The sequence below is a fragment of the Etheostoma cragini genome, chromosome 24, assembly GCF_013103735.1.
Source record: "Etheostoma cragini isolate CJK2018 chromosome 24, CSU_Ecrag_1.0, whole genome shotgun sequence".
NCBI lineage: Eukaryota > Metazoa > Chordata > Actinopteri > Perciformes > Percidae > Etheostoma > Etheostoma cragini.
In genome coordinates this window covers 693399-711472 of record NC_048430.1, presented here as the reverse complement: position 1 = coordinate 711472, position 18074 = coordinate 693399, and the positions used below count along the sequence as shown (strand labels likewise).

Sequence of the window (18074 nt, the reverse complement as noted above, 5' to 3'; positions counted from 1 at the left end):
CCAGTCTGGGTCCAGGGATCAGAGCGTTCAGCTATCAGGCTCCTCTCCTGTGGAACCAGGTTCCAGTCTGGGTCCAGGAGGCAGACACTGTCTTAAGACGTTCCTCTTTGATGAAGCTTATAGTAAGGGCTGGCTCAGGAGAGTCCTGAACCATCTTTCACCTTTACGCTGCTACAGGCCTAGACTGCTGGGGGACTTCCCATGATGCACCGAGCACCTCTCTCCTCCTCCTTCTCTCCATCTGTATGCAACCTCATCCCATTAATGCATGTTACTAACTCAACTTCTTCCCTTTCCCTGAGTCTTGTCCTCTCTCGCCCCTCTCCTCCTATCACTTCCTGCAGGTGTTTCTGGCTCTGGATCTGTGGAGTCTGGATCTGTGGAGTCTGGATCTGTGGAGTCTGGATCTGTGGAATCTGGATCTGTGGAGTCTAGATCTGTGGTTGGAGTCACCTTCTGCATCCATGTTCCTGTTCCTCCTCTGCTACAATTCTCCATGTCTCTCTCTGTCTTTCTGTCTGTCTGTCTGTCTCCATGTCTGTCTGTCTGTCTCTCTGTCCGTCTGTCTGTCTCTCTGTCTGTATGTCTTTCTGTCTGTCTGTCTGTTTGTCTGTCTGTCTGTCTGTCTCTCTGTCTGTCTGTCTGTCTGTCTGTCTCCATGTCTGTCTGTCTGTCTCTCTGTCTTTCTGTCTGTCTGTCTGTCTCTCTGTCTGTCTGTCTCTCTGTCTGTCTGTCTCTCTGTCTTTCTGTCTCTCTGTCTCTCTGTCTTTCTGTCTCTCTGTCTTTCTGTCTCTCTGTCTGTTTGTCTCTCTCTCTGTTTGTCTGTCTGTCTGTCTGTTTGTCTGTCTGTCTCTCTGTCTGTCTGTCTGTCTGTCTGTCTCTCTGTCTTTCTGTCTGTCTGTCTCTCTGTCTGTCTGTCTCTCTGTCTGAGGTTCTTGCTGCATCACCTTGTGGTGGACTCTTATTTGATCTGATTCAGCCCTTTATCTCCCTGACTTGTCTTTTATAAGCATGCACATGAGCACTTACAGCTGTTTTACATAAACAATAGCAGAGATAAACTGTGATGAATATTTAAAGAGTGATAGGAAACACACTGCCGGTGCAGGTTGGCACGGTGTCAAATCCAACAGCTGCTGATGTTTTCACACAAATGGAGATGATGATGCTTAATTGCTGCAAACACAGAGCCCTTTCAAACTAGTATATAATATATATAATATATGGTGACAATAAAGACGACTTACAGTCTACGTCATCCAGACTGAGGAGCAGCACAGCTGGAACTCCAGGACCTGCAAATGGAGGGAAAGGGAAATTATCATAACAAAAGTTATCTCAGGACATGTTACGCGTAACTGTAATATCAGAAGTGAGGGGGACAGATGATTTTTATAGAGAGAGATTGTCTCATTTGTCTCTCTAAATCTCTGATTCATTAGATTTATGATCCATTAAAGATTTCCATAAACCGTTCCATACTGTTTTACTGCCTGCAAATCATCTCAGCGAGACGCTCAACAGGCGACAATATTGCATATTTTAATGATTTCTTTGTATTTTCTTCTATTATATAAAAAGTCCATCAGTTACAGGAGTCTATAAATGAACTGGGTCTGAACATTTAACTGACAGAGCTTGAGCAACGTGCACACTTGTCTACTTATGGTGCGTTCAAATCAACTTGGACGTGTTGTAAGAGCACACACACACACACACACACACATCCTGTGTTGACACATTCTGTATTTGAAGCTGAATTTCTGACTTATTTGGACGATTAAGAGGCATTATTCTAAAATTTCACACCCATCATTGTACCATTAAGGAAGTTTATTGGAGCTATCTAATATAATTTTGGTCCCTGCTAGTTGACTCTCTCTCTCTCTCTGACCTTTACAGTGCAGGATGGCGTGCTGTGCATCGGGGCTGACGTCGGCGTCAAAGAACAAACACTCTTCCTTCAGTCCGCAGGTGAGACATCGTCGTGGAAACAGACCGAGGGTGGACGCACTGTCGGAGGACAGATACATGTACAATGTGCATCACACACACTGGAGGGAAATGTCGGGGAAAGAATGAACCAAAAGCTTCAGAAATTCGACGTAAGTCAGAGATTGAGTGTCTCTGACCTGTAGAAATGTCTTTGTTGTGCAGAGTCCTCTGTGCTCAGGAAGTATCTGTGTGGAGGAAAGCAGGGCAGCTAAAGTAGGACAAGGTCAGAGAGACATTATACATGTGTGGCCTTCATTGGGCTGACCAATCAGAAACAGAGATTCATACAGTGATGATCCCTGCAGCTCACGTGGCACGTTAGACAATAATCGTCTTCAAACCATTTCTGCAGAATACAGCTGACTGTGTATTAATGTTATTTATTTTACTGGGAGAAGAGACAGATACAGATGAGGCCCAAATAACCCACTTGGCCCATCACGGGCTTAACATCGTTTCTTGGAAAAATTGGAATTGCTTTTATCAGGATAGAAATCAGGCGTCTTGAAAAGTGTTTTCTTTCTTTCATCAGTTTTAATTGGGGGCAACATCGTGTTTATCTACTGAATAATACGTGTTTTTCAGCTACAAGTCTACAGATCATCGGTTTGATTTGGCAGCCAAAAGGTGAAACTCTGAAAACTGCAGATTGTTAATGAAAGGGGAACTGGACTAATGTACCAATATATGGACAACTGGACAACAAGAGGACACTAGTTTAGAGAGAGTTTGGGAGTAAATCATCTTTTTTAAGTTTAGTGTCAGCTGAGAAAGGTGTAAACGTTTCCTTTGTACTAAATGTGAGAAGCAAAACTTACACGATCTGGTTGTTTTCATCGTAGGCAACAATCTTTGTCACCTCCCAGTCTCCCGACGTTAAGTGTCGGACTTCGTAGTGGTCACTGCGCAACTGAAAGCAGAACCAGGTTGAAGGATTGGAAACACCAGAGAGACCACCACCCGATCCCAGGTAGATTTAAACAGGAGTTACAGTGGGTTGGTCGTTTTGGAGTCACCTTTTTGGAGAACATCGTGATGTGATGGAAATCTCCGTGACCTCCTTGTTTCACGGGCAGCGTGAGGAAAAACCTGGTCCTGTCCTTGGAGAACAGCGGCTCCTGTCCCTGCACAGACAGACAGAGGGACACACCATGCATGGACAGCTTCTGCTGTATGTACTCGTCCCTTAATAAAGGACCGTGCAGTATATACGGTCAGGACCTTATTGTTGTTAAATGAATGTCTGTGTCTGGTTTACCTGCATGGAGAGCCACGTCTCTGAAGACTCCTCGTGTCTCTGAATTAAAAAGAAGGAAATGAAATGAAAACACGACAATATGACGTATAGACATGGCCTCCGGTAGTGCAGCGTATCACACAGGAATGGTGTATGTTATATGGAGATTCAGTTTGTCTTGTTTTCCAACGTTATTTGCATTTAACTGATAATTAATCTGAATTATTTAGACAGCTGTGCCACCGCAGTAACCAATGTTTGGGGAAAAATTGACTATTCAACTATTAAAAATAACATCACAAGCAAAAGTCCTGTATTCAAAACTCTACTTAACTAAAGTATTATCTGCACAATGTACCTAAAGTATAAAAGTACCCACTCTGCAAGGGTTATATTGTTAAATATTATAATACCATTGGATACTTACTACTGATGCATTAATATCTACTGTATACAGCATTTTACTGTTGACGTTGTCCGAGGTGGAGCAGATTTTATGTTCTACTGGTAGCTTTCATTACCTAAATAACATCATATTTTAAATGCTCATTATAGGTTTTTTAAATATGATTAGTATAGTAATACCTTAAACTTCCATATTTACCTCTTAAATGAAAAAAGTAGAAGTAGAAAGTTTCTAAATGCTCAAAAAAACTACAAGTACGTCAGTGTTACACTAAATTACATGTACTTTTCACCATCATTATCATCATCATCATCATCATCATCATCATCATCTTTGACCCATCGTCCAATCAACACCACCCACCTGAAGACAGACTCCTATGGTGGCTTCACACACCGTCAGCACTGATGCATTCTGGGGCCGGTTGACCCACCGCACTGCCAGGTGGGTTTTACTGAGCCACTTCACCATGGTGACGTAGAAATCACTGCAGAGGAGACGCGGAGGAGAGTCAGGCATTGGGCCGTGTGTGTGTGTGTGTGTGTGTGTGTGTGTGTGTGTGTCACCTGTGCCTGAGCTGATCTGGAGGCTGCAGTTCTTGAGTGTGTGTCGCTCCGAACAGGTTGACCACCGACAACTTGACGCCAGGGTTCCTCTGACCGGCCTGACGGCGTCCGACAGAGGCGGGTTGTTATTATAACATAACATATGTGGAGATCAATACATCTCTGTTAAATTAGGTGTCTGTTAAATGACATCTCAAATGTGCACAATTAAAAGATTCACACAGTCACAGCAGCATGGAAGAGAAACTCTGTCCCTCAGAACATCAGAGGACTCACCACATTCCCTCTGTTTAAAAAAACATCTAAAAAACTGGTTCATAACACATCAGGCATGTCAGCATTAATGAGAATATGGGTTTTTACGTGCTGCTACTTGTGTCTCTATTGTGTCAATGTGTGGTATCTTTTTTTTACTCCCCTAATGTTGGTATTACATTTGTACAGTGTATTTATCAACGGGATTTAAAGAGTTTTATCTGTTTTACTACTTTTTATATTTGTATTGTTGACTGTAATCTTCTTCTTGTTGTTTTTTAGGCAGACAATTTAAAGATCTGTCCAGGGACAACGGATGAAAAATTGCATTTTTGCTAATTCTGGTGCATTTACAGCAATGTTAATTAATGTACACTGTCCCTGTCAGTTAATTAATTAATTAAATAAATAAATAAATAAATAAAACAACCCAAAAAGAAAGTTAATGTTTTTTGGTATTTCTCTTTAACTTCACACACAATGTGAGGACTTTCTTTCCTTCAATCCAGCTGCAGCAGACGTACCATGGGATATGGGTAATGTAGTCCTTTGGGATACGTGTTCCCGGTGAACCGGGGCAGAACCATGTTGGGTACCAGGGTGTCGTTGAGGGTGAGGAAAGCCAGCCGCTCTCCGTCAGGAGACCACCAGTGAGCCAAGTGGGAACGCAGAATCTCCTCTGATTAATAAGAAGAAGACAAATAATCCACATTTGTGGAACAGTTCATAAGGTGCTAATGTCTCTTTTATCATTGCAGATGTTCTGGCTTTCTGCATCTGTAGTTCTGTTTTATAGTGGTTCTATCCTGCTTTTCTTGCAAGCTGTTTAGACATCTTCTTCTGTGGTCAAATGCTTCTTTGTCAGACGCTACAAGTTAAGTTAAATCCAATTAAAACTGGTTAAAAACACCTTTAAAAACTGGATTTTTGAAGGGGATTGCTAATTGTATCGGTATAAGAGTACACCGCACTTAATCTGTTCTTTCCCTCACATCAGCCAAATGGTTACAGTCTAAAGTAAATGCACTCAGAAACACAAAACACACAGCTCACCATAACTCTACAGGCAGAAGTGATTATATTATGTTTCCCATCTGCCCGCGTCTGTCTGAGCAAAGACCATCACCACGCTGCCGAATTTGTTTGCACAGCGACTTGGAGGATTGTTGTTGGTTTTGCATCGCCATTCGGCTTTTTGATATTTGTCTAGTCTGCTCTGCTCAATTCTTTTAAAGCAGAAGACAAATCTGAACTGTGGACGCACAGTGTACACTGAAGACTACATCCTCAACCACCCGGCCTTTTGAGCCAGGGTCTGGCCGAGGTTTCTGCACCAAATGCTTGCTCATTGGGGGGGTCTCTGTACATTAGAGTGTGGTCTAGACTTACTCTATCTGTTAAGGGTCCTGAGACAACTTATGTTGGGATTTGACGATATAAATTAAATTTAATTGAAAATCACAATGAATTAAAGCACACAAACGCCTTCAAAAAGGAGCTTGAAGCCTCCACCAGAAGTTACTATCATCAAGAGATTTATCAAAAAACATATTTAAATGGGTATTACAACTACCAGAAGAAGTACTCAGTTCCTTCACTTTGGGCCTAAAATCAGGCCTAAAAATCTGCCTTAAAAAACACCAAATCTCATTTGTGAAACACCCAAAACACAAAACACAGCCACACACACACCTTCATACAACCAGTCGGCCAGCCCGTTGAAGATGACTCCCTCCATCCCAGACGAGGTGATTCTTAGAGAGTTGCTCTTCACATCAGACTGGTAGTAGATGTTATTCTCAAAGATGTAGATCTGAGGAGAACAAGGAGATGATGAAGGTAGTAGATGTTATTCTCAAAGATGTAGATCTGAGGAGAACAAGGAGATGACGAAGGTAGTAGATGTTATTCTCAAAGATGTAGATCTGAGGAGAACGAGGAGATGATGAAGGTGCTGATTTCACCTTCACACACAGGCGTGATCCCATTTCTAACTTTTCTTTTATCAGTTGTGCTCCTGCTGCTGTTCTTCGCCTTGACTTTTACTTTGTCGAGCTCTGCTTTCGATGTGTTTTCTCATTTCCCCTCTGATGAGATTATGGGTTTTTTTACATTAAAGCTGCTGGTTTTATCTCACCGTGCTGAGGAACGTCTGTTTGTTCTTTTTCTACCATCACTGTTTTAATATTTGCATTTGCAAATACAAACAGGATCAGCCCGACACATCCTGCAGGCTCACCAATATCCTGAGTCCCCCCCCCCCCCCCAAACTCTTTTAGTTATTTATTTTCACCAGCTCTGTTCTGAATATCAACTAGCCACACGGCATCGTGCAAATGCTGGTGGCATCAAATCAAACATTCATCATTAAGACATCTTGTATCACAATGAACAACACTGGCCTACAGGAACAGGCTGAACGTGCTGCTAATAAAGAACAAAACCTCTGACGCTCTATTTTAATAAACAACTATAAATGCACAAATTCTCGTTCTTCCTTGAGAATGCACTGTTCTAAGATTAAGAAGTATTGCCAATTGACTACAAATCAAAGAGTATTATTACAAATAATTAGCAAGGGTATTTTAATGCATGTGGTCTTCATTTTCCAGAAGACTTCTTCCAAGTGAGCCTTTCTAGGAAGTTATTAAAAAAAGGACTATGTCACCTGTTGGCTCACCAGAAAAAGTCCTCACTCATGAGCAATTCAGAGCTGTTTGTGGTTCCTAGAGTCTCTAAAAGTAGGTTGGGAGCCTGAGCCTTCAGCTATCAGGCTCCTCTCCTGTAGAACCAGGTCCGGGTCTGGGTTTGGGGGGCAGAAACCGACCGATAAAGCTTACAGTTATGGAGTGAGGAGTTGCAGCGTACCCCTAGCCAGACCCACCTGCTTCTCTTAGTCATAGTCGTCAGATTAAGTCACCATATAATCAATAATATCATAACAGTAGAGGGAGGGGGGTATTACAGCCCGATACGGATGGGGGGAGTTCTAGCCAGACCAGGTTCCTGTCCTTAACCTGTCCCTCTTAGTTATGCTGGTACAGTCCTAGACTGCCGGGGGACTTCCTCTCCTTTCCTTCCTTTGACACACTGAGCTCCTCTCTCCTCTATCTTTCCATTTGTGTGCATCCCGTCCCAGAAATGCTTGTTACTGACCTAGTTCCAGGGAGTCCACTTCCCGGAGTCCTTCTGTTTTCCTTTCGCCCAGCATGTTTGATCTAGGTTGCAGCTGTCACCATGGTCCTGCTGCACTACACCCTGATACACCCTGCCATGCCCTGCAGGGTCCTGCTGCGTCCAGCTGCATCCTCCAACACCCTGCAGGGTCCTGCTGCGTCCTGCTGCATCCACCTACGCCCTGCTGCGTCCTGCTGCATCCACCTACGCCCTGCAGGGTCCTGCTGCGTCCAGCTGCATCCTCCAACACCCTGCAGGGTCCTGCTGCGTCCAGCTGCATCCTCCAACACCCTGCAGGGTCCTGCTGCATCCTGCTGCGTCTACCTAAGCCCTACAGGGTCCTGCTGCGTCCTGCTGCGTCTACCTACGCCCTGCAGGGTCCTGCTGCGTCTACCTACGCCCTGCAGGGTCCTGCTGCGTCTACCTACACCCTACAGGGTCCTGCTGCGTCCGGCTGCCTCCACCTGCGCCCTGCTGTGCCACGCTACACCCTGTAGCTCCCTGCGGTGCGCTACTGTGACATGAACTACTACGACTGCAATTTGTAATCACTGTTCCATTATCTTTATTCTGACTGTTATTGCCAACCTTCATTCCAACTCCAACCGGCCGTCACACTCCACCTACCAAGAGCCTGGGTGTGGGTCTTGGTCTTGGTCTGGTTCTGTCCCAGGCTTCTTCCTAAAAGGAGTTTTTCTTGCCACTGTCACACTGATGCTTGCTCTTGGGGGAAATACTAGAACTGTTGGGGCTTTGTAAAGTATATGTAAAGTGTCTTGAGATAACTCTTGTTATGATTTGATACTATAAATAAAAACAAGACGAACACAGCCCAGCGAGGATGTAAACAGACTAACGGAGCCTGCACTGTAAAAACTGAAAGAAGAAGAAATACCTCCGGGGAGACGAGGCGGGATGAAGACAGCGAGGAGAGAGAAAGGCGGAGAAGTAAAAGAAAGAATCTCATAAACCAACAGCCTCACCAGCTGTTGTCCTTGTCTTCCCCAAGCCGCGTGTTGGAGCACCGCGTTGTGAACCTCCGGGGGGTTTAGCTCCCATACCTCCCTGTTACACACACACACACACACACACACACACACACACACACACACACACACACACACACACACACATTAACAACCACCATCTGTTTCTGAATGCCACTGTGTGCATCAGGTAAAGCGAGAGCATGCTCACCTGGTGTAGATGTTGTAAACGATGTAAGACGCCGTGTATGAATATCTGTACATCTGCAACGACAGTTCGACTCATCACGTTATGCAAACAAAGATGTCAGTCATATCTAATAAGTCCAAAAAACAACAAGAAATGAGAAACTCAAGACATCTATATGAGGAAACAACATCACTAGAGCATCTCACAACGAACAAAAGCAGAGAAATAACAAGACACATGAACAGAAACCCATTTCTCTTTGCATCACTTATCAAAAACACTGTTTTTACTTTACAGTTATGCATTTACAGATATTTAGACTTAAAAAAGTCAAAAATATATTAGGTCTAACTGCTGTTTGTGTCTGCAGCGCCACGTAAAGCCTCAAACTTCTCAAGTAAAGTCATATCTGCAGATTTTAAGTGACTTCTTACAACACATTAGTATTAAACTTCCACAAAGTTGGGGTACTTATAAGAGGGTAAATGGATGCATTTGTGTGTACAACACTGTGTGTGTGTGTGTGTGTGTGTGTGTGTGTGTGTGTCAGCCTATTGGCATGCAGACTGCACATTAAGAGCAGACGGAGATCTGACGAGTTCGCAGTGTGCTGTCCACTCAGATGTGTAAAAGAAGGTTGATTTCTCAAAATGATAAAGACTTAAACCCCTTAACTTTAAATGTTCCCTTTTCCCCCAAACGAAGCTTTGAGACTGAAAAGAAGCCTCTTATTTTACTTTGTGGGGACGGTATCATACATATTCTGTATTAACTTGTTCCAGCTCTGCATGAACGTTACAAGATGTTTACACTAAATAAATATTAAGACTCCATTACATCAAATGGAAAGATGTGTCATGTGTCATTTATGCACATTTTTCCAAATAATTCAGACATAATTCTCTCATAATGGTGCATTAAATGACACAAATTCAATCTAGAGCAAGTAAAAATCTCAGTAAATTGTGTTACTCGTACCTCATGGGATTTCACGTTGCCCTGGCAACAAATACAACTGGAGTGTTGCAATCAGTTAAGCATTAATATGCAGAAGAGGAGTGAAGTGTGCAGAAAATAATGCAGAATACATCAACGTTTCCATCTAGGTGCACACTTGAATTAGCATTTTTAAATATCAAAACCACATTAATCTCATCAAGGGACCCTGAAACCAACGTGATATTCCAGAATATACTGCGGGACACTGAGACGTCCTGGTCTGGTCTCTGAACCGGAGTCTGGAGGTCTGGGACAGACTCAAAATGTGTGGTGTGAAATTTGATGTGAATTATAAGAGTGTAATGTATTGTATAATGGACCAGAGTGTGTTGAAGAAGGACAAAGAACTTTTGCAAATTATAATATGTATCGTGTGTTTTAAACTATGGAAGACCAGGTGCTGTATGATAATACAACAGACTCTCATTACCAGTGAACATGTATTTAAGCAAGTGATCACTGAGTTAAGAAGAAGGAAAAAACTAGATAAAAACCAGCTCCTACCCTGGGATATTATTAATTTGTAATATTGTTGTACTCTGCACTTTAAGGTCTGTTCTTTGCACTTTTAGCACATGCACTTTAATCACTCTCTGCACTTTATAACGTAAATTATGTTATGTTTTTGTAATTTGATGTTTGTCTGTTTTTGCTCTCTGATGTTGCCTACGTGTTAACATGTATTTTTGTGAAAACTTCAATAAAGCTCTTAAAATAAAAATCTAGAAAAAAATCTATTTTAGAGCCTTGATTGGAGAGATAAAACACACCGAGGATGATGTTAACACACAGAAAAACACACAGTAAATACCCAGAAACATAACGTGAAAATGCACAAAATCGCACACACACACAAAACCAGAAACACAAATAAATCCACACCTGTTGGGTGCAGGTGGTGTAATTTGGTTTGTGCGTGTGAAGAACTCACACTCGGACTCTGAACCATACAAATGCATTTAAAGACATAAAGCTGATCTTTCCAATTCTAGTGAGTTCCAGTTTTAAGAAACAGAGAGCACCAATGTGCTCTTCAGAGAAGCAAAGGAGCAAACATATGAATAAAATCAAGCACGTCACAAAGCTGACGATGCACAGACAGAGCTCGTGTGTGTGTGAGCATGCAAATAAGGGAGTGACAGCTCCTCGGGTGTGATGCCAATGACAACCTGCCAGGAAATACACAAAAAAACAACAAGAATCGTGATGTTGAGGATGAACTCCAATTGTGTGGTCACAAATTTAAAAAGAAAAAACCCACAAAGGTTAAAATATTCCGGTGATTTTTGATTTTAGGGATGTATTCCCATGTGTAACTCACCTGCTTGACATCGTAGGCGAAGAGCGCGTACTTCAGGTCTGCAGAGAGCGAATACTTTACCACCTTGAAGGCCACCTGAAATCAGAGAAAATGTTGAGCAGAACCATTTTAATTAGACTTCACACGTTTCTTTTTCTATTTTTCTGACCCGTGGAGGACGTATATTGACAAAAGAAACTGCTAAAGTGAGTGGAAAGCAGCAGAAATTAACCTCTTACATTATAATGCAATTAAGTAAATTACGAGTAGATACATGAACAATGATGTAGTAGGTCAAATTGACCCGTTGTCCTATATCCATGTTCTTTTTAATTCCCCAAAATAACATGATTGATTCCACCCAACGCTCTTTGCCAAGTAAAAATCTCTACTTTCATTAATTTGCATTTGGGTATTATTGTTTTTTTCACTTGTTAAAGCACTTTGTAACTAAGCTTATTATTATAATATTATTATTATTATTATTATTATTATTATTATTATGAGACTGATGTTTTCAACATGCTCAGAGTGACGAGGCTGACATTGCTTACAGGTATGTTGCATCTTAGTTGAACCATTGGCATGCCAACACTTGCACTATACACACCAAGAGGCTGAGTTTTTGCAGGTATTGGAGCAATCCTTCTAAAACCATTCTGGCGCCTATAGAGACTTTTGCAGATTGCATAAAGGTAAACTGATGGTTTGAGTATTCTCTGAATGGGAAAGCAGAAACATGATGATAGAGGAGTGCTTCTCCACGTGGACTGATCATGCTTGACAGGTTGGGATTGCTCTTTTGTGTCTGCTTCCATTGTTCATATTTCCAGCTTTCTTCCCCGAGACGATGACAAAACACGCAGCGAGCAAAACTAATCTCGCAACTAAAGGCCATAAAACCACCAGGGAGCCACAACAGCTTCTGACATTTCTGGGAGAGGACGAAGTGGACGGACATTTTAAGGACGACATTTGAAATTTTTTGCAGTGAGCCAACAATTACTCGGACCAAAAACCAGGTCTCCTTGAGAAAAAATCTTTCTTTGAGTCACAGTCAAAGATTCTTTGGATCTTTTTGGACAACACAAGTCATTAATTTAGTTATTTTCTGATTGTGGATTTCCCTGATGAAAGTGATGCAGTCTGTCACTTGGCTAATAAGTGACTTCCTAACTATAAAGCCACCTCTGTGTTGAAATTGTTTGCATAGTTTAAGAAGCCAAAATCCTCTTCTTTAAATCCCCCTCGTGCAACCAAACTATTCTGCATAGAGAACCGAGCCGAAACCCCTTTGTCTATCAAACAATATGATTAACAGAGAAGGTGAGAGACTGAAAGGTTTATGACTTTTAGTGTAGGAGTGTTATGTAAAAGCAGGATTATAATGATGCAATTGGTAAATGTTTGCATTTGGACACCTTCAAATGACCAATCCTGGTTGGATAACAGCTAAAAGTAGAGCATTCAAAGGGTAATCCAATGACATGCTGACATATTGGTTCATAACTAGGTGATCTAGATGCAGATGTGAGCATTTTAAAGTGACCAGCTCTCTTCCTGTGTCTGGTGCTGAGGTTAGCTGAGGTGAGCAGGTTTAGGGACCTTAACGCCGAGGCTCTTGGTACCCATTCCTCTCAGCAGGATGTTGTCTTGTGAGTCTGCAGGAGAGTGATGAGGCGCTGCCGCCAGCTCCGACATGTTTCCTGCAGCCTGTGGGGATCCAATCACACCGGCCGGACTAGAAGATCTTTATTTTATTATTTAAAGAAAGCAGCAATGTTAGGAGGCCTGGTCCCTTATGCATAGAAATGGTCTTTTCTGTGGAGCCCCTCCATTTGGGCTCTGTTTTCTCTAAAACAATGAATGTTTTTACAGTAATCTGAGTGCTTTATTTTCATATTCTAACTACAAAACCTGAGGAATCCTCAGGGTAGTTTTGCATGTACCTAGAATGCCAATAACCCTGCATGAAATCTGGGTTGATCTGTGTTTACAGCATCAGACGGGTGCACACGGGGCTTGTAGTAGGTTTTAGTAAAGGTTTTATTTATGTATATCATGTGTGTTGTGTTATAGTGGACTATTTCACGCCTGATTGCAAGACAAACGTGTTAATGACTCAGCTAAAACTGATGCAAAATGGCTTAAATTACAGTAACTACTTTGCAACAGCAAATTCTACAGTAGTACTTAAAATAGAGTCATTTTTTATTTAAACATTGGGATTAAAAAAACATACAAACGTGCTGTTGGTCATGATGACTTCTGTCTCGTTGGAGGCGAAGTTGAACTTGATGACGTGACCGTCCCGGTTCCTGTAGACCACCTCTGAATCTGAGAGGAAACACAAGCAGCAGCTCAGAAAACAACCAAACCGACCTGTCAAAATAAAAGCACAGTTACTTCCTTACGGTAACTTACTATGTGTAAATAAAAGAGTTCTGGACCTAAATAAGAGGCAGTGAGCTTTCTGTTGAGGGGGAACTAATTTAGCTCGATGTGAGTCTCGTTAGAGTTACTTATGGTTGACTTTAAGTCTGAGGTCCTTTTTTAGGGAATATACATGGAAAGGAAAATTAGGATATGTCTATTTCCTCACACAAACATTTCTAAATGAACTCTTTCCACATAAAGTCGTTAATGTGATTTGGAAAGGAAATTGCAAATACCGGTTTCTGAGTGTAATCGTTTTTTGTTATAAAAAAGGAGGCAAAAAGCCCAGAAAGATCCACGACTTGGAGCTGAAAAATACCCAACTTCAACTTTATGAAGTAGCTTCCAAGTTTAGGAAATTACAAAAATAAAATCATAGATAATACATAATCCTTGCCTTTTCTTTTAATTGATGAAGGACTTTCACTCAGGTGTTTGGGCTGATTAGACTTCTGCTGTGGTTGAATTTGGGTGGAGTTATTTGGGACTTGCTGTTTATTTTAGGATCTGTTCAGAGCATGTACAGTATATAACTTGTATATATATATATATTCTTTTGGCAGAAAGTACATTTGCACGGGGCTTTTATATCGAGTTATTTTTTTGAACATTGAAACTTAAACTTCTCCCGACTCTCCTCTTGGCACTGCTGAAGGAAGGAAGAGAACAATGTACAAATAATATATATAAAAACTACTCTATTCAGAAAATGTATTCAGAAAAGGGTTTGGTTACATGTACCCGTGTGTGTATGTCGTCAGGAGCGTACCAAACCTGTAGGGGGCAGTGTAACGAGAAGCTCAGGACCACGTTAGCCAATCACAATCCCCAAAATAGCAGCAACCAATCACAGCCTCTCTCTTCTCTTCCCCACTTCCTCGGCTGCATAAGCCTCCATTTGTCTCAGTTTACATGCAAATGAAAATTTCAAAGATCTTAATTCTGTTTTTAGACAGACTCGTTTTCAGAGTCTAATTCTCCGTTTGCATGAAAACAAACGGCCCCAAACGAAGGTAAATGTCTCCGTTTGTCAAACATGTAAACATGTAAACATGTAAACAGGGCCTGAAACTGCCACTAACGCAGTGATTCACGTGTCTAACGAGAAGAAGTAACGTGGACTTGGATCCTGGTTTCCACAACATCTCCCCTAGTGTTGCCCCTAAGGACTTGATCGCCTCAATGTGCAAATTGGAAAGGACATCCATCAGCAGGATGGGTCAGACATGTGTTATAACGTTATTCCTGTGGGGAATGATTCTCTTTCTAAACAGGAAGCAGCTGCAGCTTGGACTAAAGGAGAAAAAGACCCCCCCCCACCCTCTGATTTCTGTTACCCTGGGGATTGTGCCATCTCATTAGGCATCACTCTGAACTCGGCCGCCTGTCCCCTGGGAACATGTGTATTTCACAGCCACACACACACAGCTGTGCTATCGGTTTTCTAAGGGAACAGACTCTCTCTCTTTACAGAGTTACATATTCCAAATGTACGTGGGACTGACCCACCGGGGCAGTTGACGTGGACATCACTTTAAGACACACCACTGCGTGGCCCAGGTGTGCATGGGTTCACTGATTAACACTGATGGAGTCTCTTCACCAAGGTTACCTTGTACCTGAAAGCTCTCTATCGTATCGAGGCTATGTCTCCACAGAGTTACATATTCCATATGTAAAGGGGGGTCACTGTTAGACACCCCGCCAGGAGACAAAGGAGACACACACACACACACACACACACACACAGTCCTGGATTTGTCTCATTGCACGTAGGTCATAGCTACACCATCCAGACCAAATGTTGTAATAATTCACCTCCTACACAACAACAATGACGATTACAGTGCATCTCCTTTACTTCCGAGCTCTTTCTAGTATGTAAGAAGTATGTAACGTTTGATGTTAAATTCTGGAGTCCACGGTGTTACAGATTGTAAACGTCCTCATCAAAGTGAACCAGAAGCAGCTGCGCCTCCTTGCTCATGAAATGAAACTCATTTGGAGAGAATTTTTGGCTGATTACAGGGGAGGAAACCACTCACTGCTGCATGGGGACAGGCTGCTTTTGCAGGCTGAATGTACTAAAAGTAAATATGAAGGATGCCAATTTAGAGGATTTCTTTTAAATCATACTATACTATGAAATATCAAAACCCTAACTCCCAAAACTAATGCACGTGCTTTTGGAATGAGTTGCTAGTAATGTTTGGTTGTCCACATACTTTTGGCCATGCAGTGTTTTCCTGGAATCCCCTGTGTATCTGTAGAGTTACGGGATTGTAAATAGGACTCTTTTGCTATTTTGCTCCTTTTTTCCACATATGCTATATAACTCCATCATCCAGAATGCATCATTCATGTTGTTTTACTCATTAGGGTCACTGCTAAATTTGTAGCCAATTGTTTGTGCAAACCTCATTAGCATTCGTATAAAACAAGCCAAGCAGCGTGAAACACTCAACCAACCTTTGATTGAGCGCGCGCACACGCACACACACACACACACACACAGACACTTTTCTCTCTTGTGTAATTACCTGGTTGATTTCTTCATGCACTGCTTAATCTGATATAAACAAGCTCTGCTCAACATTAAGAATAAACATGAATAATTCACTGCAACATATAGGAATGTTAAAATTAATATAAGCAATGAAAGCATCTCTACTGAGAGATGATTATAAGGTTCAAAAGTCAGCGTAGCGTCTATAAAGATAATGATGAGACAATGTTTGTGCACCGCAGCGTCTCCACAGAGAGACGTAGCGCTCGGTTTTGTTGATGTATATTTACATCACTTTTAATGTTATAAATTCAACAAAATAATCATGCTAAGTTTCCCTTTAAGGCTCTCGGAGCGTTACTGAGGATGTTTACCTTTGGACCTTTGTTTCCCCCTGTTTCTAGTCTTTGTGCTAAGCTAAGCTAAGCTAACTGGCTACTGGCTGTAGCTTTGTATTCACCAAATACACATCTGGTATAACTCTTGGAAAAAAAGTGAATCAACCGTCAAAATAAAAGAAAGCAGGTGTTCAAACACATCCTACATGCAGGAAACAATGAATATATTTTATAATAACATCCTTTATATGACCGATTCCCCCGGATCTTAATTATTTGCATTCATAACTCATCTGTGCTGAATTTCACTCTGGAGAAACGTGCTGTGAGCGGTGAGGAAAGAGATTTGAGTGCTGGTGTTTGATTGTTTTGCTCAGGTTTTGGGAATATAACCCTCGTGATATTCAGCCCTCGTTTAAAATCAAGGAGCTGCAATCTCACGTCCTAATTTTGTCTCATGTTATGTTGTCTTTTTCAAGTGTTCTGAGGGTACCTGCCTCTCTTCTCCAAGTGTCTCTCGTGCTATTAAATTAGGGGCTGAGCCGCTATCGACGCCGGACTCGGATGTTGGAGGAGAGAAGAGGAAATGAGCTGGAGGTTGTCAAGAAAGCAATTTCCATTACAGACATGTTTGAATTACACCCGCAACACCTAGCACAGTAAATTCCTCCGTGACACGCTCGTCTACTCGGGCTCTCGGCTCTCATCACACCCGCTCCACATTAGATTTACACCGCACAACATGTCAGCCGGTAATTTCCCAACTTCATCATCAATCTCAATGAAAGAGCTAATAATGGGACAGCTGACCCTGTTGGGTTGAAAAACCCGTTATTGTGGTACAAAACAAGCGACTTCTCACTCTCCCAGGTGATGTAACAGAGACCTCGGGTAACAGCTACCGAACAATATGCAGTCACTCTGTCACATAACTGATGATTGAACTCCTGTCCAAACACCTCATTTGCACAATAACAATGTATTAAGTAAAAGTCGTGCTAGGATGTTTAGACAAACACTCCCTTGCTTGATCAAAACCACGCTCGTGTCTGTTCAAATTAAATAAATTAAATATGAAGCCAAACGCTCTTTAGCGATTAAATACTCTGCTACGTCCGTGTGGTGTGAGGTGCTGAGCAGGTAGAGGACAGGGACGTTAGCCAGCTGTTCTTTGCTGAAAACAGCTGCCCGGTGTGAACCGAAAATTAGAGCTGCAAAGACTGATCAAGTAGTGGATTGGTTGTAAATGTACTGCAGATATGTTCTACTTCCTTCATCTCCTTTGTGACTAAATATATTTCAGTTGTGAACCAAACAAGACCTTTTATGGATGTCGTTTTTCACCGTTTTCTGACATTTTATAAACCAAACTTCTATTGATTAATCATGAAAATTAATTGACCAATTAATCGACTATGAGAGTAATCGTTAGATGCAGCCCTAGCGAAACTGAGGCTGAGAGTGGTGTCCCAAAACAGTGAGCTAAAGATCCCTAAAACTGTAAGAAACTCCAGAATCAGATGGTAACCTTTGATCAGAAATCCCTTTAAAGTTCAAATGCATGTCCCTGCCTTTAGTGAGTAAAATAAGGTCCTCGCAAGCACATTTATATATACAGTGGGTACGGAAAGTATTCAGACCCCTTTAAATTTTTCACTCTTTGTTTCATTGCAGCCTTTTTCC

The 18074-nt window shown here is 41.9% G+C and overlaps 1 protein-coding gene across 4 annotated transcripts in view; it reads right to left on the bottom strand.

Annotated features, from left to right (window-relative positions):
* LOC117939440 (inactive dipeptidyl peptidase 10-like) overlaps window positions 1-18074 on the bottom strand; it is a 54714-nt gene that overhangs the window by 6466 nt on the left and 30174 nt on the right. For 3 of the 4 annotated variants that reach the window (XM_034864786.1, XM_034864789.1, XM_034864788.1), the window contains exons 4-17: window positions 13354-13448; window positions 11133-11207; window positions 8834-8886; window positions 8620-8701; window positions 6152-6272; window positions 4984-5138; window positions 4205-4302; window positions 4002-4125; window positions 3254-3292; window positions 3012-3119; window positions 2814-2905; window positions 2133-2180; window positions 1895-2013; window positions 1248-1295 (exon numbers count right to left, since the gene is read on the bottom strand). In XM_034864786.1, the coding sequence (XP_034720677.1) occupies window positions 1248-1295; window positions 1895-2013; window positions 2133-2180; window positions 2814-2905; window positions 3012-3119; window positions 3254-3292; window positions 4002-4125; window positions 4205-4302; window positions 4984-5138; window positions 6152-6272; window positions 8620-8701; window positions 8834-8886; window positions 11133-11207; window positions 13354-13448 (1257 nt within the window). The remainder of the gene's footprint in view (window positions 1-1247; window positions 1296-1894; window positions 2014-2132; window positions 2181-2813; window positions 2906-3011; window positions 3120-3253; window positions 3293-4001; window positions 4126-4204; window positions 4303-4983; window positions 5139-6151; window positions 6273-8619; window positions 8702-8833; window positions 8887-11132; window positions 11208-13353; window positions 13449-18074) is intronic. The other variant, XM_034864787.1, reaches the window with a different exon arrangement.